Raw genomic sequence first — 17,311 nt, 5'->3', positions numbered from 1 at the left:
CTTTCAGGAACCCCAAGCAACCTCTGGAGGAACCCTAGGAATCTATAGCAACGTGGTTGAGAAAGGTTGGGCTTGCAGCGTCCCAGACTTTTTAACCATTTACAGTCCTCCTAATTGCTCGAGCAATTGACAGTAGGATCAGATTGAATTTGAAAATTGGAAGTGCCCCTGCCTTCTGTCACCTGGTAGTACTTGGGAGGAGAATCACTGACTTGGTCTTAAGAGCTAGTGAGGAGAAGGTTCAGGGCCACATGGGACCATGCTTGTTGTGCAGCCCAATGGCCACATTGGACCCCACTTGTTGTGCAGCCCAGGGGACACATTGGATCCCGCTTGTTGAGCAGCTCAAGGGCCACATTGGACCCTGCTTGTTGTGCAGCCCAGGGGCCACATTGGACCCTGCTTGTTGTGCAGCCCAATGACCACATTGGACCCTGTTTATTGGGAAGATCAATGTCCACATTGGGCTGCACTTATTGTGCAACCCAATGGCCACATCAGGCCTCATGTATAGTACAGTCCAAGGCCCATATGGGACCCTGCTTATGGTGCAGCCTTCAGGCATCATCAGCATGTAGGCAGTATTTTGTCTGGCTAGACTGAGACTCTCTCAGACCAGTCAAGGAAAGTCTTCAGCAGATTCATCAAATGGTTTAGTTATTTTATTATCTGCCTCGCCATCCTTCAGCGGTTTTGGACATTTTCACAGATCTTTTACAATTGATCTTGCTGCTGGGAATATCCAGTGTGATGTTACAGTTTGTTAGCAGGCTGTGGGGAAGACAAAATGTGGCAGCACTGATATGTGAGTAGAATCTTTGACCACTGACATAAGGGGGTCCTTCTCCCATTGGTCACCAATGTAGGGGAACACTACACTGACCACTGATATAAGGGGGTCCTTCTCCCATTTGTCACCAATGTAAGGGACCACTACACTGACCACTGATATAAGGGGGTCCTTCTCCCATTGGTCACCAATGTAAGGGACCACTACACTGACCACTGATATAAGGGGGTCCTTCTCCCATTGGCCACCAATGTAAGGGACCACTACACTGACCACTGATGTAAGGGGATCCTTCTCCCATTGGCCACCAATGTAAGGGACCGCTACACTAATCTCTGATATAAGAGGTCCTTCTACTATTGTTCACCAACGTAAGAGACCACTACACTGACCACTGACATAAGGAGATCCTTCTCCCATTGGTCAACAATGTAAGGGACCACTACACTGACCACTGATATAAGGGGGTCCTTCTCCCATTGTTCACCAACTTTAGAGACCACTACACTGACCACTGATATAAGGGGGTCCTTCTCCCATCGGTCACCAATGTAAGGGACCACTACACTGACCACTGATATAAGGGGGTCCTTCTCCCATCGGTCACCAATGTAAGAGACCACTACACTGACCACTGATATAAGGGGGTCCTTCTCCCATTGTTCACCAACTTTAGAGACCACTACACTGACCACTGATATAAGGGGGTCCTTCTCCCATCGGTCACCAATGTAAGGGACCACTACACTGACCACTGACATAAGGAGATCCTTCTCCCATCGGTCACCAATGTAAGGGACCATTACACTGACCACTGACATAAGGAGATCCTTCTCCCATTGGTCACCAATGTAAGGGACTACTACACTGACCACTGATATAAGGGGATCCTTCTCCCATTGGTCACCAACATAAGAGACCACTACACTGACAACTGATATAAGGGGGTCCTTCTCCCATTGGTCACCAATGTAAGGGACCACTACACTGACCACTGATATAAGGGGATCCTTCTCCCATTGGTCACCAACATAAGAGACCACTACACTGACAACTGATATAAGGGGGTCCTTCTCCTATTGGTCATTAATGTAAGAGACCACTACACTGACCACTGATATAAGGGGATCCTTCTCCTATTGGTCATTAATGTAAGAGACCACTACACTGACAACTAGGGAGAAGCTCCAGGTTCAGATTTACAGTTTACGAATACGTTGATCGTTTGAATCAAGCAGTAGCTGTGCCACCCTCCTGTTTACAAGATCTAAGCACCATACTCTCCAGGGTGTCACCCATCCTCTGGAACTCCCTTCCCCAACCCATCAGATTATCACCTACTCTCCTCTCCTTTAGGCGCACCCTGAAAACCCATCTCTTCAGGGAAGCCTACCCCACCCCCTGCTAACTTGACCGACCTCCTCCACTCTTCCTACCACTCCATCCCCCACATCTATCTCCTCCTGTACCACTATCCCGTACCTTCTAGATTGTAAGCTCGAAAGAGCAGGGCCCTCAATCCCCTCATGTTTTGCATTGTATTGGTATTGTTCTGTCACATGTTCTGTCCCCCTTTGTAATGTACAGCGCTGAGCGAACTATCGGCGCTTTATAAATACTGTATAATAATAATAATACTTAGAAGCTATGGATTCAAAAAAGTAAAGGAATAAATGGGACTTTTAAGGTGCTAGAAATACCCTCAGGAAAAATACTCAGAGACACATACTGTACATATACTGTAAATATTTTCAAACTTTTATTACATAATGTAAGGTATAAAAACACAGATCTAAATGAACCCTCCCTTAAAATCATATGATGATCATGGCAATCCTTACACCTGCTCCCTGGAGGGGAGGACAAATTTCTGGAGGGGAGGACAAATGCAGATGCGTGTCCATGGTTCCAACTGCTGACAACCCAACCACTTCTATGATCCTTTAGGGTAAAGTCATTGGAGGCCAACTTTATATTTCAACCATCTTTCCTGCTATATTTGCTGGATTTTCTACCTTCTATCATCTATGTGAGATGAGTAGTTGAGGATTGTCAACATCACACCTCTCTCCCTCTACACTGGGCTGTTCCTTGATTTTTTTTTTTTTTTGCATATGCCCTTGCTCGGCTGTTTCTGGTTTGCACCTCACTTGTATGTACTAAATGTTTCTCCTCCTTGAGGTTGGTCTAGAGATAAGAAAAATCATCAGTATGGCATTTCCCCTTCTTTTGAACCTCTGAACAAGCCTACCCGGTGAAACGTGTGCTGGGATTTACCATTGCATCACCTTCCTAAAATCCATTAAGTTTTTTAACTGTAGGACCTATTGTCATATGTTTGTACCCCTAAAGAAGATGTATTGGGGTTCACTGTACTGGAAGGATTGTCGTGATCATCATATGGTTTTGAAGGGAGTGTTCATTTATTTGTGGTATTAGATCTTACTTGATGTAATGAAATGTACACACACACACACGTACGTGTATCTGAGTATTTGTTCCTGAGGATATGTGTCAGGAATGGACTTGCCAGTGGTGGTGGGACTCACCTGCCTTGTGGGCTGCAGTACTAGGGCTGGCCAGCGGGTGCTCTCAGCAACCAGAGGCTCACTCCTGCAATGAGCCATCACCTGAGGCTGATTACAGCAGGTGTATTTAAGGAATGGCCAGGCCTGTGATCAGGACCTTGGTGTATGTTTCCCATGAGCCCCTGTACCTGCATCCTGTCTGCTTCCTGCCTGATCCTGATTCTGCTTTAATCCTGACTCTGCATGAACTCTGCCTGTCCTGACCTCGGCTATTCCTGACTATGCTTCCGCCTGCTCCTTGTACCTTGCCTGCCCGTTTGCTACCGACCCGGCCTGCCCGACTACGTTTAGTATTGTTCTTATTGTTATCTGTTGGAGGTTTGGTTGCACTGTGTTTATGTTTAGTCTTGCACTGCGTTTATGTATTGTTTAGTCATTAATAAATTGTATTGTTTATACTATACCTGGAGCCTGTGTTTCCCTGTGTCAGTCCACACATTTCTGGTCATACCCGGATCCCTAACAGTATGTCTAGCACCTTAAAAGTCCCATTTTTTCCTTTTACTTTTTTTTTTTTTATCTGTCCTTACCGAGACATGGTGCTGATGGAAGGGCTATACCAGTTATGAAATACATAGAAGCTATATTACTACCACTTATATAGAGAACAGGTGTCAGGAATGGACTCAGCACTGGTGGTGGGACTCACCTGCCGTGTGGGCTGCAGTACCAGGGCTGACCAGCGGGTGCTCTCAGCAGCCAGAAGCTCACTCCTGCAATCAGCCAAACCTGGGGCTGATTGCAGAAGGTGTATTTAAGGAATGACCAGGCCTGTGATCAGGGCCTTGGTGTATGTTTCCCCATGAGCCCCTGTACCTGGTATCCTGTGTTCCTGCTTCGTTGCTGACCCTACTTGATCCTGACCTCTGCTGACCGTCTCCTGTTGAACCCCTGGCTTGCCTGACCATCCTTCTGCCTGATCCCCTGTACCGCGCTGCCCGTGAGTTACTGAACCCAGCTTGTGACCCTGACCATTCTCTGCCTGCTCCTTTGGTACCTTGCTGCCCGCACGTTGCTGACCTGGCCCGTCTGACCACGCTAACTACTCTGCCATCCATCCATCCTGCACGGATCCAGCTGTCCCTGCTCACACCTTCTGCCTCTTCACATCAGGCTTTCTACCTGCACATACCTCTGGCGGATCCCTCTACCACTAGCAGGTGTACTCAGGGGCCGCGACCTGGTTCCTGTCTGCTCCAAGTCCATCCCCACCATCAGGGGCCCTGGTGAATAAACGGACTGGGACTTAGACTCCGCGCCCTGGGGAATCCTGCCCTGAGGACCGCTAGAGGTACCACCAGGCAGTCGTTACAGAACCCTACGGCCGGCCTGACCATTCCACCTCTCCAGCCCTGACTACGCCTGTGTTCCTGCACCTACTAAGATTAGTGGAAGGTTAGTTTGTTCACTGTGCGTTTATATATATATATATATATATATATATATATATATATATATATATATATATATATATATCTGGGTGGCTAATAATAAACTGTATTATTATACTATACCTGAAGCCGGCGTTTCCCTGTGTCAGTCCACACCTTTCTGGTCATTTCTAGATTCCTGACATCACACCAAGGCCTTTCCTGACCAGAAGTGGCTGCACAGTGAAGCCATCTTGACTTGTTGTGAAGGATGCATCCTGAGGAGGTTGTGTATTTGTCTATGCTAGTCTTTGATGACAGAGAATATGCCTATCAGACTCTGCGGGAGTATACCCGGGATCAGCTGCTAGAGTGCATACGGGTCGCTCATTCCCTAGTAGGTCAGGACCTAGAGCTCTCTGAGGTACAAACATTGATTCAGGCTTGTATTGAGTTGGCTTCATCTAGTACCCCTGGAAGCAGGGATGACTTTCTTCCTCCAGTCAGGGCGAGTCAAATAGTATCACTGGTATGGTTGTTGGAGGATGATCCGGATTGCTTCTTGGAGCATTATTCAGCATGTTCACCACATGTGCTAATGAAGTGTATAAACGCAGTGCAGTCTTTGACCAGACAGGCCTTGTGTAAACTGAGCGTTGTCCAACCCATACTGCAGACATGGTCAGACTTGTTACAGCTAGCCTCAGTCAGCTTGCAACAAACCAGTCCTGCTTCTCATCATTCCTCTGTTCAAAGCTCTCTTCCTGCATTCCTGACAGCACCCCCAGTGACAGCCCAGTATACCCTGCTATCTACCACATGTCAGTCCCCTGCTCCCACTCGCTGTACCATCCTGCCAGTATCCAAACCGGTCAGCCTGCCGTCTGAGAACCCGCCTTCCGTGGTTCAGCCTGAGGACCCAGTGCCCGCTGTTGAGCCACATGACCCGATGCCAGTTGACTCTGTGCCCGCTGTCGTGCCAGTTGACTCGGTGCCCGCTGTCGAGCCAGATGACTTGATGCCTGATGATTCGGTGCCCGCTGTCGTGCCAGTTGACTTGGTGCCCACTGTCGTACCAGTTGACTCGGTGCCCACTGTCGTGCCAGTTGACTCGGTGCCCGCTGTTGAGCCGGATGACTTGATGCCTCATGACTCGGTGCCTGCTGTCGTGCCAGTTGACTCGGTGTCAGTTGACTCGGTGCCCACTGTCGTGCCAGTTGACTCGGTGCCAGTTGACTCGGTGCCCACTGTCGCGCCAGTTGACTCGGTGCCCGCTGTTGAGCCGGATGACTTGATGCCTGATGATTCGGTGCCCGCTGTCGTGCCAGTTGACTCGGTGCCCGCTGTCGAGCCAGATGACCTGATGCCTGAGGACCCAATGCCCGCTGTTGAGCCACATGACCCGATGCCTGATGACTCGGTGCCCGCTGTCATGCCAGTTGACTCGGTGCCCGCTGTCGAGCTTGGTGACCCGGTACCCACGGTTCTGCTAGATGGCTCGGTGCCCGCTGACATACCGGGTGACTCGGTGCCCGCTGTCGTGCCAGTTAACTCGGTGCCCGCTGTCGAGCTTGGTGACCCGGTACCCGCGGTTCTGCTAGATGGTTCGGTGCCCACTGACATGCCCGGTGACTCGGTGCCCGCTGACTTGCCAGGTGACTCTGTGCCCGCGGTTCTGCTAGATGGCTCAGTGCCCGGTGACTCTGTGCCCGCTGTCGTGCCAGATGACTTGGTGCCCGCTGACGTGCCTCTGCTTGCTGCGCAGCCCGACATGCCAGCCCCTGATGTCCAGCTAAACTGGCCAATAACTGATTCCCAGCCTGCTCCTGGAAATCCTGTGTCCAGTGACCTGCCTTCTTGGTTTCTCCTACACAAAGAGAAGTCTACCAGCAGGAAACCCAGCCAGCCGGTTTACTCCGGCAGTAGGATATTCAGCCAGTTACCTGACCCGGGCGGTGGAACATTTGGCCCACTAAGGACTGTTTGGAGCGTCCTGAGGCCGCTCCTTGAGGGGGGGGTACTGTCAGGAATGGACTCAGCACTGGTGGTGGGACTCACCTGCCGTGTGGGCTGCAGTACCAGGGCTGACCAGCGGGTGCTCTCAGCAGCCAGAAGCTCACTCCTGCAATCAGCCAAACCTGGGGCTGATTGCAGAAGGTGTATTTAAGGAATGACCAGGCCTGTGACCAGGGCCTTGGTGTATGTTTCCCCATGAGCCCCTGTACCTGGTATCCTGTGTCCCTGCTTCGTTGCTGACCCTGCTTGATCCTGACCTCTGCTGACCGTCTCCTGTTGAACCCCTGGCTTGCCTGACCATCCTTCTGCCTGATCCCCTGTACCGCGCTGCCCGTGAGTTACTGAACCCAGCTTGTGACCCTGACCATTCTCTGCCTGCTCCTTTGGTACCTTGCTGCCCGCACGTTGCTGACCTGGCCCGTCTGACCACGCTAACTACTCTGCCATCCATCCATCCTGCACGGATCCAGCCGTCCCTGCTCACACCTTCTGCCTCTTCACATCAGGCTTTCTACCTGCACATACCTCTGGCGGATCCCTCTACCACTAGCAGGTGTACTCAGGGGCCGCGACCTGGTTCCTGTCTGCTCCAAGTCCATCCCCACCATCAGGGGCCCTGGTGAATAAACAGACTGGGACTTAGACTCCGCGCCCTGGGGAATCCTGTCCTGAGGACCGCTAGAGGTACCACCAGGCAGTCGTTACAGAACCCTACGGCCGGCCTGACCATTCCACCTCTCCAGCCCTGACTACGCCTGTGTTCCTGCACCTACTAAGATTAGTGGAAGGTTAGTTTGTTCACTGTGCGTGTATATATATATATATATATATATATATCTGGGTGGCTAATAATAAACTGTATTATTATACTATACCTGAAGCCGGCGTTTCCCTGTGTCAGTCCACACCTTTCTGGTCATTCCTAGATTCCTGACAACAGGTTTTAGCTGGCACTAATTTCTGATGAAGCAGTAGGTGCTTGTCCAGCCATGTCCCAAGGGGCCACTGATGTCACCAGGAAAACCTACCATGTAAGCAACGGGGAGAAGATGACGTTGAAATCAATGCCCAGATCTAGTCACTGAACATACTTGGGCAATAATGTCACCACTATCCCATCTCTTCCTTTGTTTAGCTGATGACAGCTCCGGGACCAGGGTGGACCCAGGAAAGGAAGGGGGGGAAGTGCATGTGGTACCTTCCTCCTAAACTATTTCAGGCAAGGGGCCTTCAACATGTGGGGTGCCCTGGGCAAAGCACCTTGATACCAAGTTGTTGAGAAAATGGTGAAAAGGTATAAAGTAAAAAACAGATGTTAAGGTGAAATTTGTGTACAAGGAACACTCTAAAAACACGACCGCCATTTTATTCTCCAGGGCCTCTATTGCCAGAAAATATATGTTTGGCGGTTTTAACTAGTCTTTGGGCTCAAAATCTGCATTTTAACATGTGTGTAAAAAATTGTAAAAAGCAGCTCTGGCAGTGAGAGAGTTGGTGTGAACTAGATGGAACCACTCTCCTGCAGTCACACTGTACACATTAGAGCGCCTCCTAGCTGCAGCCTGGTAATAACATAGCTAGGAGGCGCCCTAATGTTTACAGTGTGACTGCAGGAGAGTGGTTCCATCTAGTTCACACCAACTCTCTCACTGCCAGAGCTGTTTTTTCCAATTTTTTAAACACGTGTTAAAATGCAGATTTTGAGCCCAAAGATTAGTTAAAACCAGGGTGGATAAAAATCAATGATTTTTAAAAAAAAAAAAATCAAAAAAATCGGATTGTTTTGATTTAAATCTGATTTTTTTTAAATAAAATCCTTTTTGAGGAAAATATATTACCATCCAAAGGTTATTCCATCATGAAATAATGATTAGTTTTGTAATTATGTAGAATAAGGCTGCATATGTTTAATTTTTTTGGTAAATAAATTCCATGAATCCATTCACAATGTCAGGCTCTTCCAGAGGTTTTTGTCAGATTATTGGGCAGTTTCTCTGCCTACAAGATATTATCACAGATGTTCGGTTTACTTTTGCAGTTCTCAAAACTGAATTTGACTCAGCGGAGATCACATGCCTCTTCTTCTCAGCAAAAATGTTATAACATGAACAGAGTTCAGAAAAAGATCTTCATCCTGACTTCTACAAACCTATGAATACAGAATCAACCCCTTCACTGCGAAGTTTCAAGAAGTTCAGTGAATAGAATAGAAACAATATTTTTCTGATTGTTTGGAGTGGAATAGATCTGCACAAGAAGAAAGTGAAACTAAGTGTGAGGAGGAAGGGGCTGACAGTGTGAGGAGGAAGGGGCTGACAGTGTGAGGAGGGAGGGGCTGACAGTGTGAGGAGGAAGGGGCTGACAGTCTAAGTTTCTTCAAATATATATATTTTGTTTAGCCAAATTAGTTACCAAACATGGATGTTTAAGCCAATCATATCTGCTGGAATGTTATTGTTTCAGTTGAATAAATCTATTTAAATTGTTATTATTAAGGTAATGATTATTTTTCTCCTTCCTTAGTACAGCAGAAAAGTTGTCCAAATATGAATGATTAACCTATTAAACTGGGGATAAAAAAACTAATATGAAAAGTTGTTATTCTAAAAATCTTCATCTACTTGTATATTAAAGTTATACCAGCAAGAATTAGTCTTTATGTAGAAAACTAGGATTTACATCAAGCCTTACTGACTAGTGATTTAAATCGTTTGATTTAAATCAAATCCACCCTGGTTAACCACTTCCCGTCCGGCCATCGCATATAAACGGCCGGACGGTGGCACTGCAGGGTTGGGTGGCCGTTTATAAACGGCCTCCCCGCACCCTGCTTGTGCGCGCTCCCTGGGAGCGCGCAGCACCGCGATCCGGTGCCCGCTGTGTCCTCCGGACACAGTTAAACACCGATCGTCGGACAGGACCCCTGTACGAGGTCCCGATCATGTGATCACTGATTGGCCAATCAGTGATCACATGCAAAGTAGTAAGCAAGATGTCACTTCTGACATCATTGCTTACTACATGTGAAATCTATGAATGATCACAGAGGTCACATGGTACAAGGCTATTCACAACAGGCTTGTACAATGTGACAAGCTGTGACCAATCACAGCTCACACAGTACTTCTCAATGAGTGCAAGAATGCAGACAGAGAGAAAGAGAAATGATTGCTTTTACATCCTATATGGGTGTAAAAGCAATCAGTGTAAAAAAAAAAAAAAATCTTCATCACCCCCCACAAGTAGTACAGTGTCACCATGGTGACACTGTACTGCTAGGGTGACAGTATGTAAAAAAAATAAAATAAAATAAAAATAATATAAAAAAATAAAAAAAATATTAAAAAAAATGTTTAAAAATTATAATTTTTGGTTATAAACTAATTTGGATTTTTTTTTTTTACTAAAAAGATAACGGAATTTTGGCTAAGATGTATGATGAAATATTATTTATTTGCAAAATTGTATAAAAAAAACACTTTTTTTCAAAATGTTTGGACATTTTCATTTACATAGCAAAAAAAAAAATACAAATCCCAGCGGTGAATAAATACCACCAAAATAAAGCTTTATCTGTCTCAAAAAAATGGTAAAAAATTCATTTGGGGACAGTGTTGCATGACCGCGCAATTGTCATTCAAAGTGTGATAGCGCTAAAAGCTGAAAATTGCCCTGGACAGGAAGGGGGGGAAAGTGTCCGGTCTGGAAGTGGTTAAAACCACCATATAGTTCAGGAGGCAGGCACCGTAGATCTACTGTAATTATTTAGCTGCTATGTAGCACGTAGCCCTGAAAGGGCCAATGGATTTCCTATTCAGTGCAGAGGCAGCCAGGCACACAGCAAACAGTTCACTCACACCGGCTCAGAAAACAGTCTAGGGGTATCTTTTTGAAGTTTATTGCCGTAGGACATGAACACAAGGAGTATCCCACTTACAAGGGACAAAATGGGGGAAATCAACAGCTTATCAGTAATTACATGTTACATTCCATATGGTAAAGCTTTCACTGACAATAGGGCTTGTGCATGCAATTGAACCTATATACAGATAACATTTTTCCTGTCTATAAACCCTATTCTTACTTAAGTACATAAACTGAGTTCAGGGACTAGTGATTGTAGGTACTCCCAGTGAAGTTACCCTGTTGAATAAACAGTTAAACAAGTGCTGAACAAAAAACAGTGTTGGTGGACGAAGCATCATCCCCACAAGGATGACCCTCCATATCACTAATCCTACTTAACAACTGCCATAAGACCTGTGAAACAAGCCCTGCACTCTCACTAAACATACATGTCCATAAAGTCATTCTACATCAGTGTTTCTCAACTCCAGTCCTCATGGACCCCCAACAGGTCATGTTTTCAGGATTTCCCTCAGATGAAACAGCTGTGGTAATTACTAAGGCAGTGAAACTGATCAAATCACCTGTGCAAAATAATGGAAATCCTGAAAACATGACCTGTCGGGGGTCCACGAGGACTGGAGTTGAGAAACACTGCTCTACATAAACAATGATCTTGCCCCATAGTCCATCTTCTAGGTCCTTGGAATGAAGCAAAGGCAGATACATCCTATCTAACGCACCCTAACTAAACACTAATCTACTTTACATTCTGCCTAACTATAATAATTCCCTAAACAAGGAGTTAGCCAGGTCACGACAATAACGACAGAGTCTCTTTGTACATGCGGGTCCTAGGTTTGTGAGACTCAAAGGGCCACTTTAATTAAAAAAAAACCTGACGTTGCCCAAAAACATGAAAATTTGCTGCAACAGTCTGAAAAGTTACAAATGTTCAGCACAACTGAGGATAGGTGAGGGAGATACTCCTCTAAATCCAAGTGATAGCACCATATGGCTCATCCTTAACTGGAAGCCAAGCTGCCCCCTGAAACAGTTCAGTCTCTTTCTTTTTCAGGATAGTCCGCTTGCTGTGGAGGTGGCTACCGTCAAAGGTGTTATACCCAGTTTCATGTGCAAAATTCGGGGTCAGGTACCTAAACCATGCATCAGAACCCCAAATATTAATGGCCCTCACCTAGGCTCTCTGGCCAGCCTTCTGGATAACCACCCTGTCCTGTAAATAAATCTCCCCAGACTTCAGCTTCTCTTGATGTCCAGAAATCTTTGGCAGAGCTTGGTGGATATAATTTCTGTAGGGCTTCGGAACACTCAAAAAGTTCCAGATTTGCTCGTTACACCAGCCCTAATGCTATTCCTCAATTTTGTCCATCAGCTCTACTGGTTCGTAGAGGTAGTCATATCCGTACTCTACAGATACCAGTTTTTGCATGATTCTCTGGAGCCTAGAGAACCTTGGTAGTGTTGTCTTGTCCCCGATTCCCAGAGGGATAGAAGGATTTTAAGCCTTCCTTAGGAACTCCGCAAAAACTGCATCCTTTTTTGGGTCCGCACTAGAATCAGATCGCATGAGTATTCACACCTATGCGACCCGATTCTGCACTCTTCTCTGCTTTCGGGGTGTTGTTAACATACACACCCACATCGGTTCGCATGAGCGAGGTGCGATTCGGATGCCGTGCGGAATTCGCACAGAAAACGCTGCAAATTTCGCACCGCATCAGTGTGAACCCAGCCTTAGACTTAAGAAGGGCCCAGGGGCAGACTGACGACTCATGGGGCCCCCCGGGCAATAGGGGATCATGGGGCCCCTGTGTCCTTTCCAACACTCAAAAAAGCCTTTAAAAAAGGTACCAGGGGCATTTCATTGGGACCCCTATTGACCCCAGGCCCTTGGGCAGTGCCCGAGTGCTCGAATAGTCAGTCCGCCCCTGGAAGGGCCGTATTATTGGGAGTAGAAAAGGTCATGACTTATGTGTAACAAACAATGCCCCATCTTTGGTGTCAGTGGGAGGAATAGTCTCACCATTGGGCCCGATTGTTGGTGTCTGAAAGGAATTGTGACCCGTCATTTGGAGTTATTGTGCCGCTTCATTGGTGTCAGTGGGAGGAATAGAGTCCCACCATTGGGCCTGATTGTTGGTGTCTGAAAGGAATTGTGACCCGTCATTTGGAGTTATTGTGCCGCTTCATTGGTGTCAGTGGGAGGAATAGAGTCCCACCATTGGGCCTGATTGTTGGTGTCTGAAAGGAATTGTGACCCGTCATTTGGAGTTATTGTGCCGCTTCATTGGTGTCAGTGGGAGGAATAGAGTCCCACCATTGGGCCTGATTGTTGGTGTCTGAAAGGAATTGTGACCCGTCATTTGGAGTTATTGTGCCGCTTCATTGGTGTCAGTGGGAGGAATAGAGTCCCACCATTGGGCCTGATTGTTGGTGTCTGAAAGGAATTGTGACCCGTCATTTGGAGTTATTGTGCCGCTTCATTGGTGTCAGTGGGAGGAATAGAGTCCCACCATTGGGCCTGATTGTTGGTGTCTGAAAGGAATTGTGACCCGTCATTTGGAGTTATTGTGCCGCTTCATTGGTGTCAGTGGGAGGAATAGAGTCCCATCATTGGGCCCGATTGTTGGTGTCTGAAAGGAATTGTGCCCCAGTGGGAGGAATTGTGACCCGTCATTTGGAGTTATTGTGCCGCTTCATTGGTGTCAGTGGGAGGAATAGAGTCCCACCATTGGGCCTGATTGTTGGTGTCTGAAAGGAATTGTGACCCGTCATTTGGAGTTATTGTGCCGCTTCATTGGTGTCAGTGGGAGGAATAGAGTCCCACCATTGGGCCCGATTGTTGGTGTCTGAAAGGAATTGTGACCCGTCATTTGGAGTTATTGTGCCGCTTCATTGGTGTCAGTGGGAGGAATAGAGTCCCACCATTGGGCCTGATTGTTGGTGTCTGAAAGGAATTGTGACCCGTCATTTGGAGTTATTGTGCCGCTTCATTGGTGTCAGTGGGAGGAATAGAGTCCCACCATTGGGCCTGATTGTTGGTGTCTGAAAGGAATTGTGACCCGTCATTTGGAGTTATTGTGCCGCTTCATTGGTGTCAGTGGGAGGAATAGAGTCCCACCATTGGGCCTGATTGTTGGTGTCTGAAAGGAATTGTGACCCGTCATTTGGAGTTATTGTGCCGCTTCATTGGTGTCAGTGGGAGGAATAGAGTCCCACCATTGGGCCTGATTGTTGGTGTCTGAAAGGAATTGTGACCCGTCATTTGGAGTTATTGTGCCGCTTCATTGGTGTCAGTGGGAGGAATAGAGTCCCATCATTGGGCCGATTGTTGGTGTCTGAAAGGAATTGTGCCCCAGTGGGAGGAATTGTGACCCGTCATTTGGAGTTATTGTGCCGCTTCATTGGTGTCAGTGGGAGGAATAGAGTCCCACCATTGGGCCTGATTGTTGGTGTCTGAAAGGAATTGTGACCCGTCATTTGGAGTTATTGTGCCGCTTCATTGGTGTCAGTGGGAGGAATAGAGTCCCACCATTGGGCCTGATTGTTGGTGTCTGAAAGGAATTGTGACCCGTCATTTGGAGTTATTGTGCCGCTTCATTGGTGTCAGTGGGAGGAATAGAGTCCCATCATTGGGCCCGATTGTTGGTGTCTGAAAGGAATTGTGCCCCAGTGGGAGGAATTGTGACCCGTCATTTGGAGTTATTGTGCCGCTTCATTGGTGTCAGAGGGGGGATTATGCCCCATTGTCGCTATCAGTGGAGAAAAATAGTGCCCCAAGGGCCACATAAAAGTAGGCAAGGGGCCACCTCTAACCCCCGGGCTGAAGTTTAAAATGTAAATTACCACACTTGGCTGCTAGACGGATCTACTTTCTTAGTGCCATCTAATAGCCACATTTGTATTTTCTTTTTTAAATCAATGGCTGGATGAATATTGTTGGTTTGCTGCACTCAAAAGTACATGAGAATGATCTCTATTATTAGTATGAAAACGAAGGGGTCGAGAAGTAAAAAAAAATGTTTTTTTGACGAAAGTGACAATCATTTGCCCAGCCGTGATGAATTCTAGCTGTAATTTACACAGTGATTTCCTATGATGGTCAGCGCCATCTAGTGGACACAATGAAGAAAACAATCTCCATCAGGAAAAATGGAGCAATACTGCTATGTGGCCACAGATGGAGCCAAAGATCAAAAGAAATCGTATGAAATAAAAAATGAACATTTGTCACAGCTGGGCGAATGCGTGTCACATTCGTTTAACGATTTTTTTTTTTATTTAATAGACTTCAGTTTGTGAATGCTTACACCACATTTACCAATGAAAGGTGATGACATTTTTATTTTTCTACCGAAATCAACAGTCAACATGTCCCACACTTCATCCATGTCTTTTGTGACCTCTGCTCTCCTTATGAACTGTTTCTTCCATGATGAAGATCAGCCATGGAGTATATCTGAGGTGTATATCAGGGTGTGCTTCTTCCCCACATGAGAGCTGGGATGTCCAGCAACATGCATATAGAAGACATTTCCCGCACTAAAGGCACTAATACACCTCCAGGGTTGTGTGGGATCCCTGATGTACAGGAAGACAGGACTTCAGTGAGGAACATTTCTCTTACTTGGGACAGGCAAGTTGCTTCTTCCTCGCGTGAGCTCTCAGATGTTTGTAAAGATGGGACTTCTGTGAAAAGCATTTCCCGCACTCAGGACAGGGATATGGCTTTTCGCCTGAATGAGATCTGTAATGCGAGATAAGTACTGATTTTTGCGCAAAACATTTCCCGCACTCGGAACAGGAATACGGCTTCTCACCCGTGTGCAATCTCTGGTGATTGATAAGATGGCACATTTCTGAAAAACATTTTCTGCACTCAGGACAGGAATACGGCTTTTCCCCCGTGTGAGATCTCTGATGTCTGTAAACATGGGATATCTGTGAAAAACATTTCCCGCACTCAGGACAGGAAAATGGCTTTTCCTTTGTGTGAGACCTTTGATGTATGACAAGTTCTGGTTTTCGTATAAAACATTTCCCGCACTCAGAACAGGAATACAGATTCTCACCTGTGTGCAATCTCTGATGATTATGAAGATAGGACATTTCTGAAAAACATTTTCCGCACTCAGGACAGGAATAAGGCTTCTCCCCCGTGTGAGATCTCTGATGTCTGTAAAGATTGGACTTCTGTGAAAAACATTTCCCGCACTCAGGACAGGAATACGGCTTTTCCTTCGTGTGAGACTTTTGATGTGAAACAAGTACTGATTTTAGCGCAAAACATTTCCCGCACTCAGAACAGGAATACGGCTTCTCACCTGTGTGTGATCTCTGATGGTTATGAAAATTGGACTTCTGTGAATAACATTTCCCGCACTCATTACAGGAATAAAGTTTCTCACCTGTGTGAAGTCTCCAATGATGATAAAAATTGGACTTATCTGAAAAACGTTTTCCACACTCAGGACAGGAATATGGCTTCTCTCCCGTGTGAGATCTCTGATGTCTGACAAGTTCAGATTTTCGTAGAAAAGATTTCCCGCACTCAGAACAAGAAAACGGTTTTTCCCCCGTGTGAGACCTTTGATGTATGACAAGCTTTGATTTATTTGGAAAACACTTCCCACACTCAGAGCAGGAAAACTGCTTCTCCTTCATGTGAGATCTCTGATGTCTGTAAAGATGGGACTTATGTGAAAAACATTTCCCGCACTCGAGGCAGGGATACGGCTTCTCCCCCGTGTGAGATCTTTTATGCAAATTAAATTGGGATTTAAATTGGAATCCCTTTCCGCACTCAGGACAAGGAAACCTCTTCCCTCTTTGAAGGCCGGCCCGGACCCGCACAGTCTGAGGTTCCTCAGGACACGAGGAATCCGATGGTCCATCTACACTGGGTGGTGCCGGATGGACATTGGAGGGAGCCGGGTTTTCTCCTGGACTATACTGTGTGATGTCCTCATCTTCTACTTTCCAGTCTGGAGACAAAGTGAGACAATCCTCGGAGGTTTTCCTCATCTCCTGGCCATGGACTAAAATACAAAGACAAAGAGGATTACTAGACAGGAGCTGATTGGTTCCCCCAAACCAGGACTCCGCCCACATCAGGCAGCTTGGTATCTGAGGAGCTTACAATTCCACCCTCAAGGGAACTAGGAAATGGCTCCTCTGATCTCCTACCAGGTCATTTCTTTATTCATGGACCTTAGTCAGAGAGTGAGGAAACAACCAGAACTGTCTTTTATAGGAGGGACAGTGATGAGGGGATTATAGAACGAGGGTCCCCACCCCCTCTATCACTCATCACCATCTTCCCAACACAAGAAGTACTGCACTTCCTTATTTACTCCATGATTTAGTCATGAAGAACAGCAGGGCTGAGCCCCACCAGAGGTCAGAGAGTGAGGATGGGGGAGAACAACCAAGATGAAGACTGGACTGATCCTGAAGACCACCATCATTGGGGTATTGACTCCTCCCTCATTATCACTTTCTGTTTAAGGGTCCAAAGTTGGAGGATGTTATCACATTATTATCACCATGTAAAAGTCTGTGCTCCAATCACATCATCCGATATAAAATGTCCAGCTGGGAGGAAATGGGTGTAACAAAAGAGAATACATATTGTGTTCGTACACAGCAATGGGTAGAGGGCAGAGAGCAAAATTCAG

The 17,311-nt window shown here is 46.6% G+C and overlaps 1 protein-coding gene across 1 annotated transcript in view; it reads right to left on the bottom strand.

Moving 5' to 3' along the window:
• The window catches only part of LOC149451794 (uncharacterized), a 43,802-nt gene extending 27,019 nt beyond the window's left edge, over positions 1-16,783 (bottom strand). The window contains 1 exon segment of the mRNA XM_089690166.1: positions 15,195-16,783. Within this exon segment, the coding sequence (XP_089546292.1) occupies positions 15,195-16,745 (1,551 nt within the window). The 5' untranslated portion in view covers positions 16,746-16,783.
• Positions 16,784-17,311: the final 528 nt, after the last annotated feature.

This window comes from Staurois parvus, unplaced genomic scaffold (genome assembly GCF_062004578.1).
Source record: "Staurois parvus isolate SC_StPar_1 unplaced genomic scaffold, SC_StPar_1.0 ptg000519l, whole genome shotgun sequence".
NCBI lineage: Eukaryota > Metazoa > Chordata > Amphibia > Anura > Ranidae > Staurois > Staurois parvus.
The sequence above is the reverse complement of the archived record's forward strand: the minus strand, read 5'-3'. Positions and strand labels throughout refer to the sequence as shown.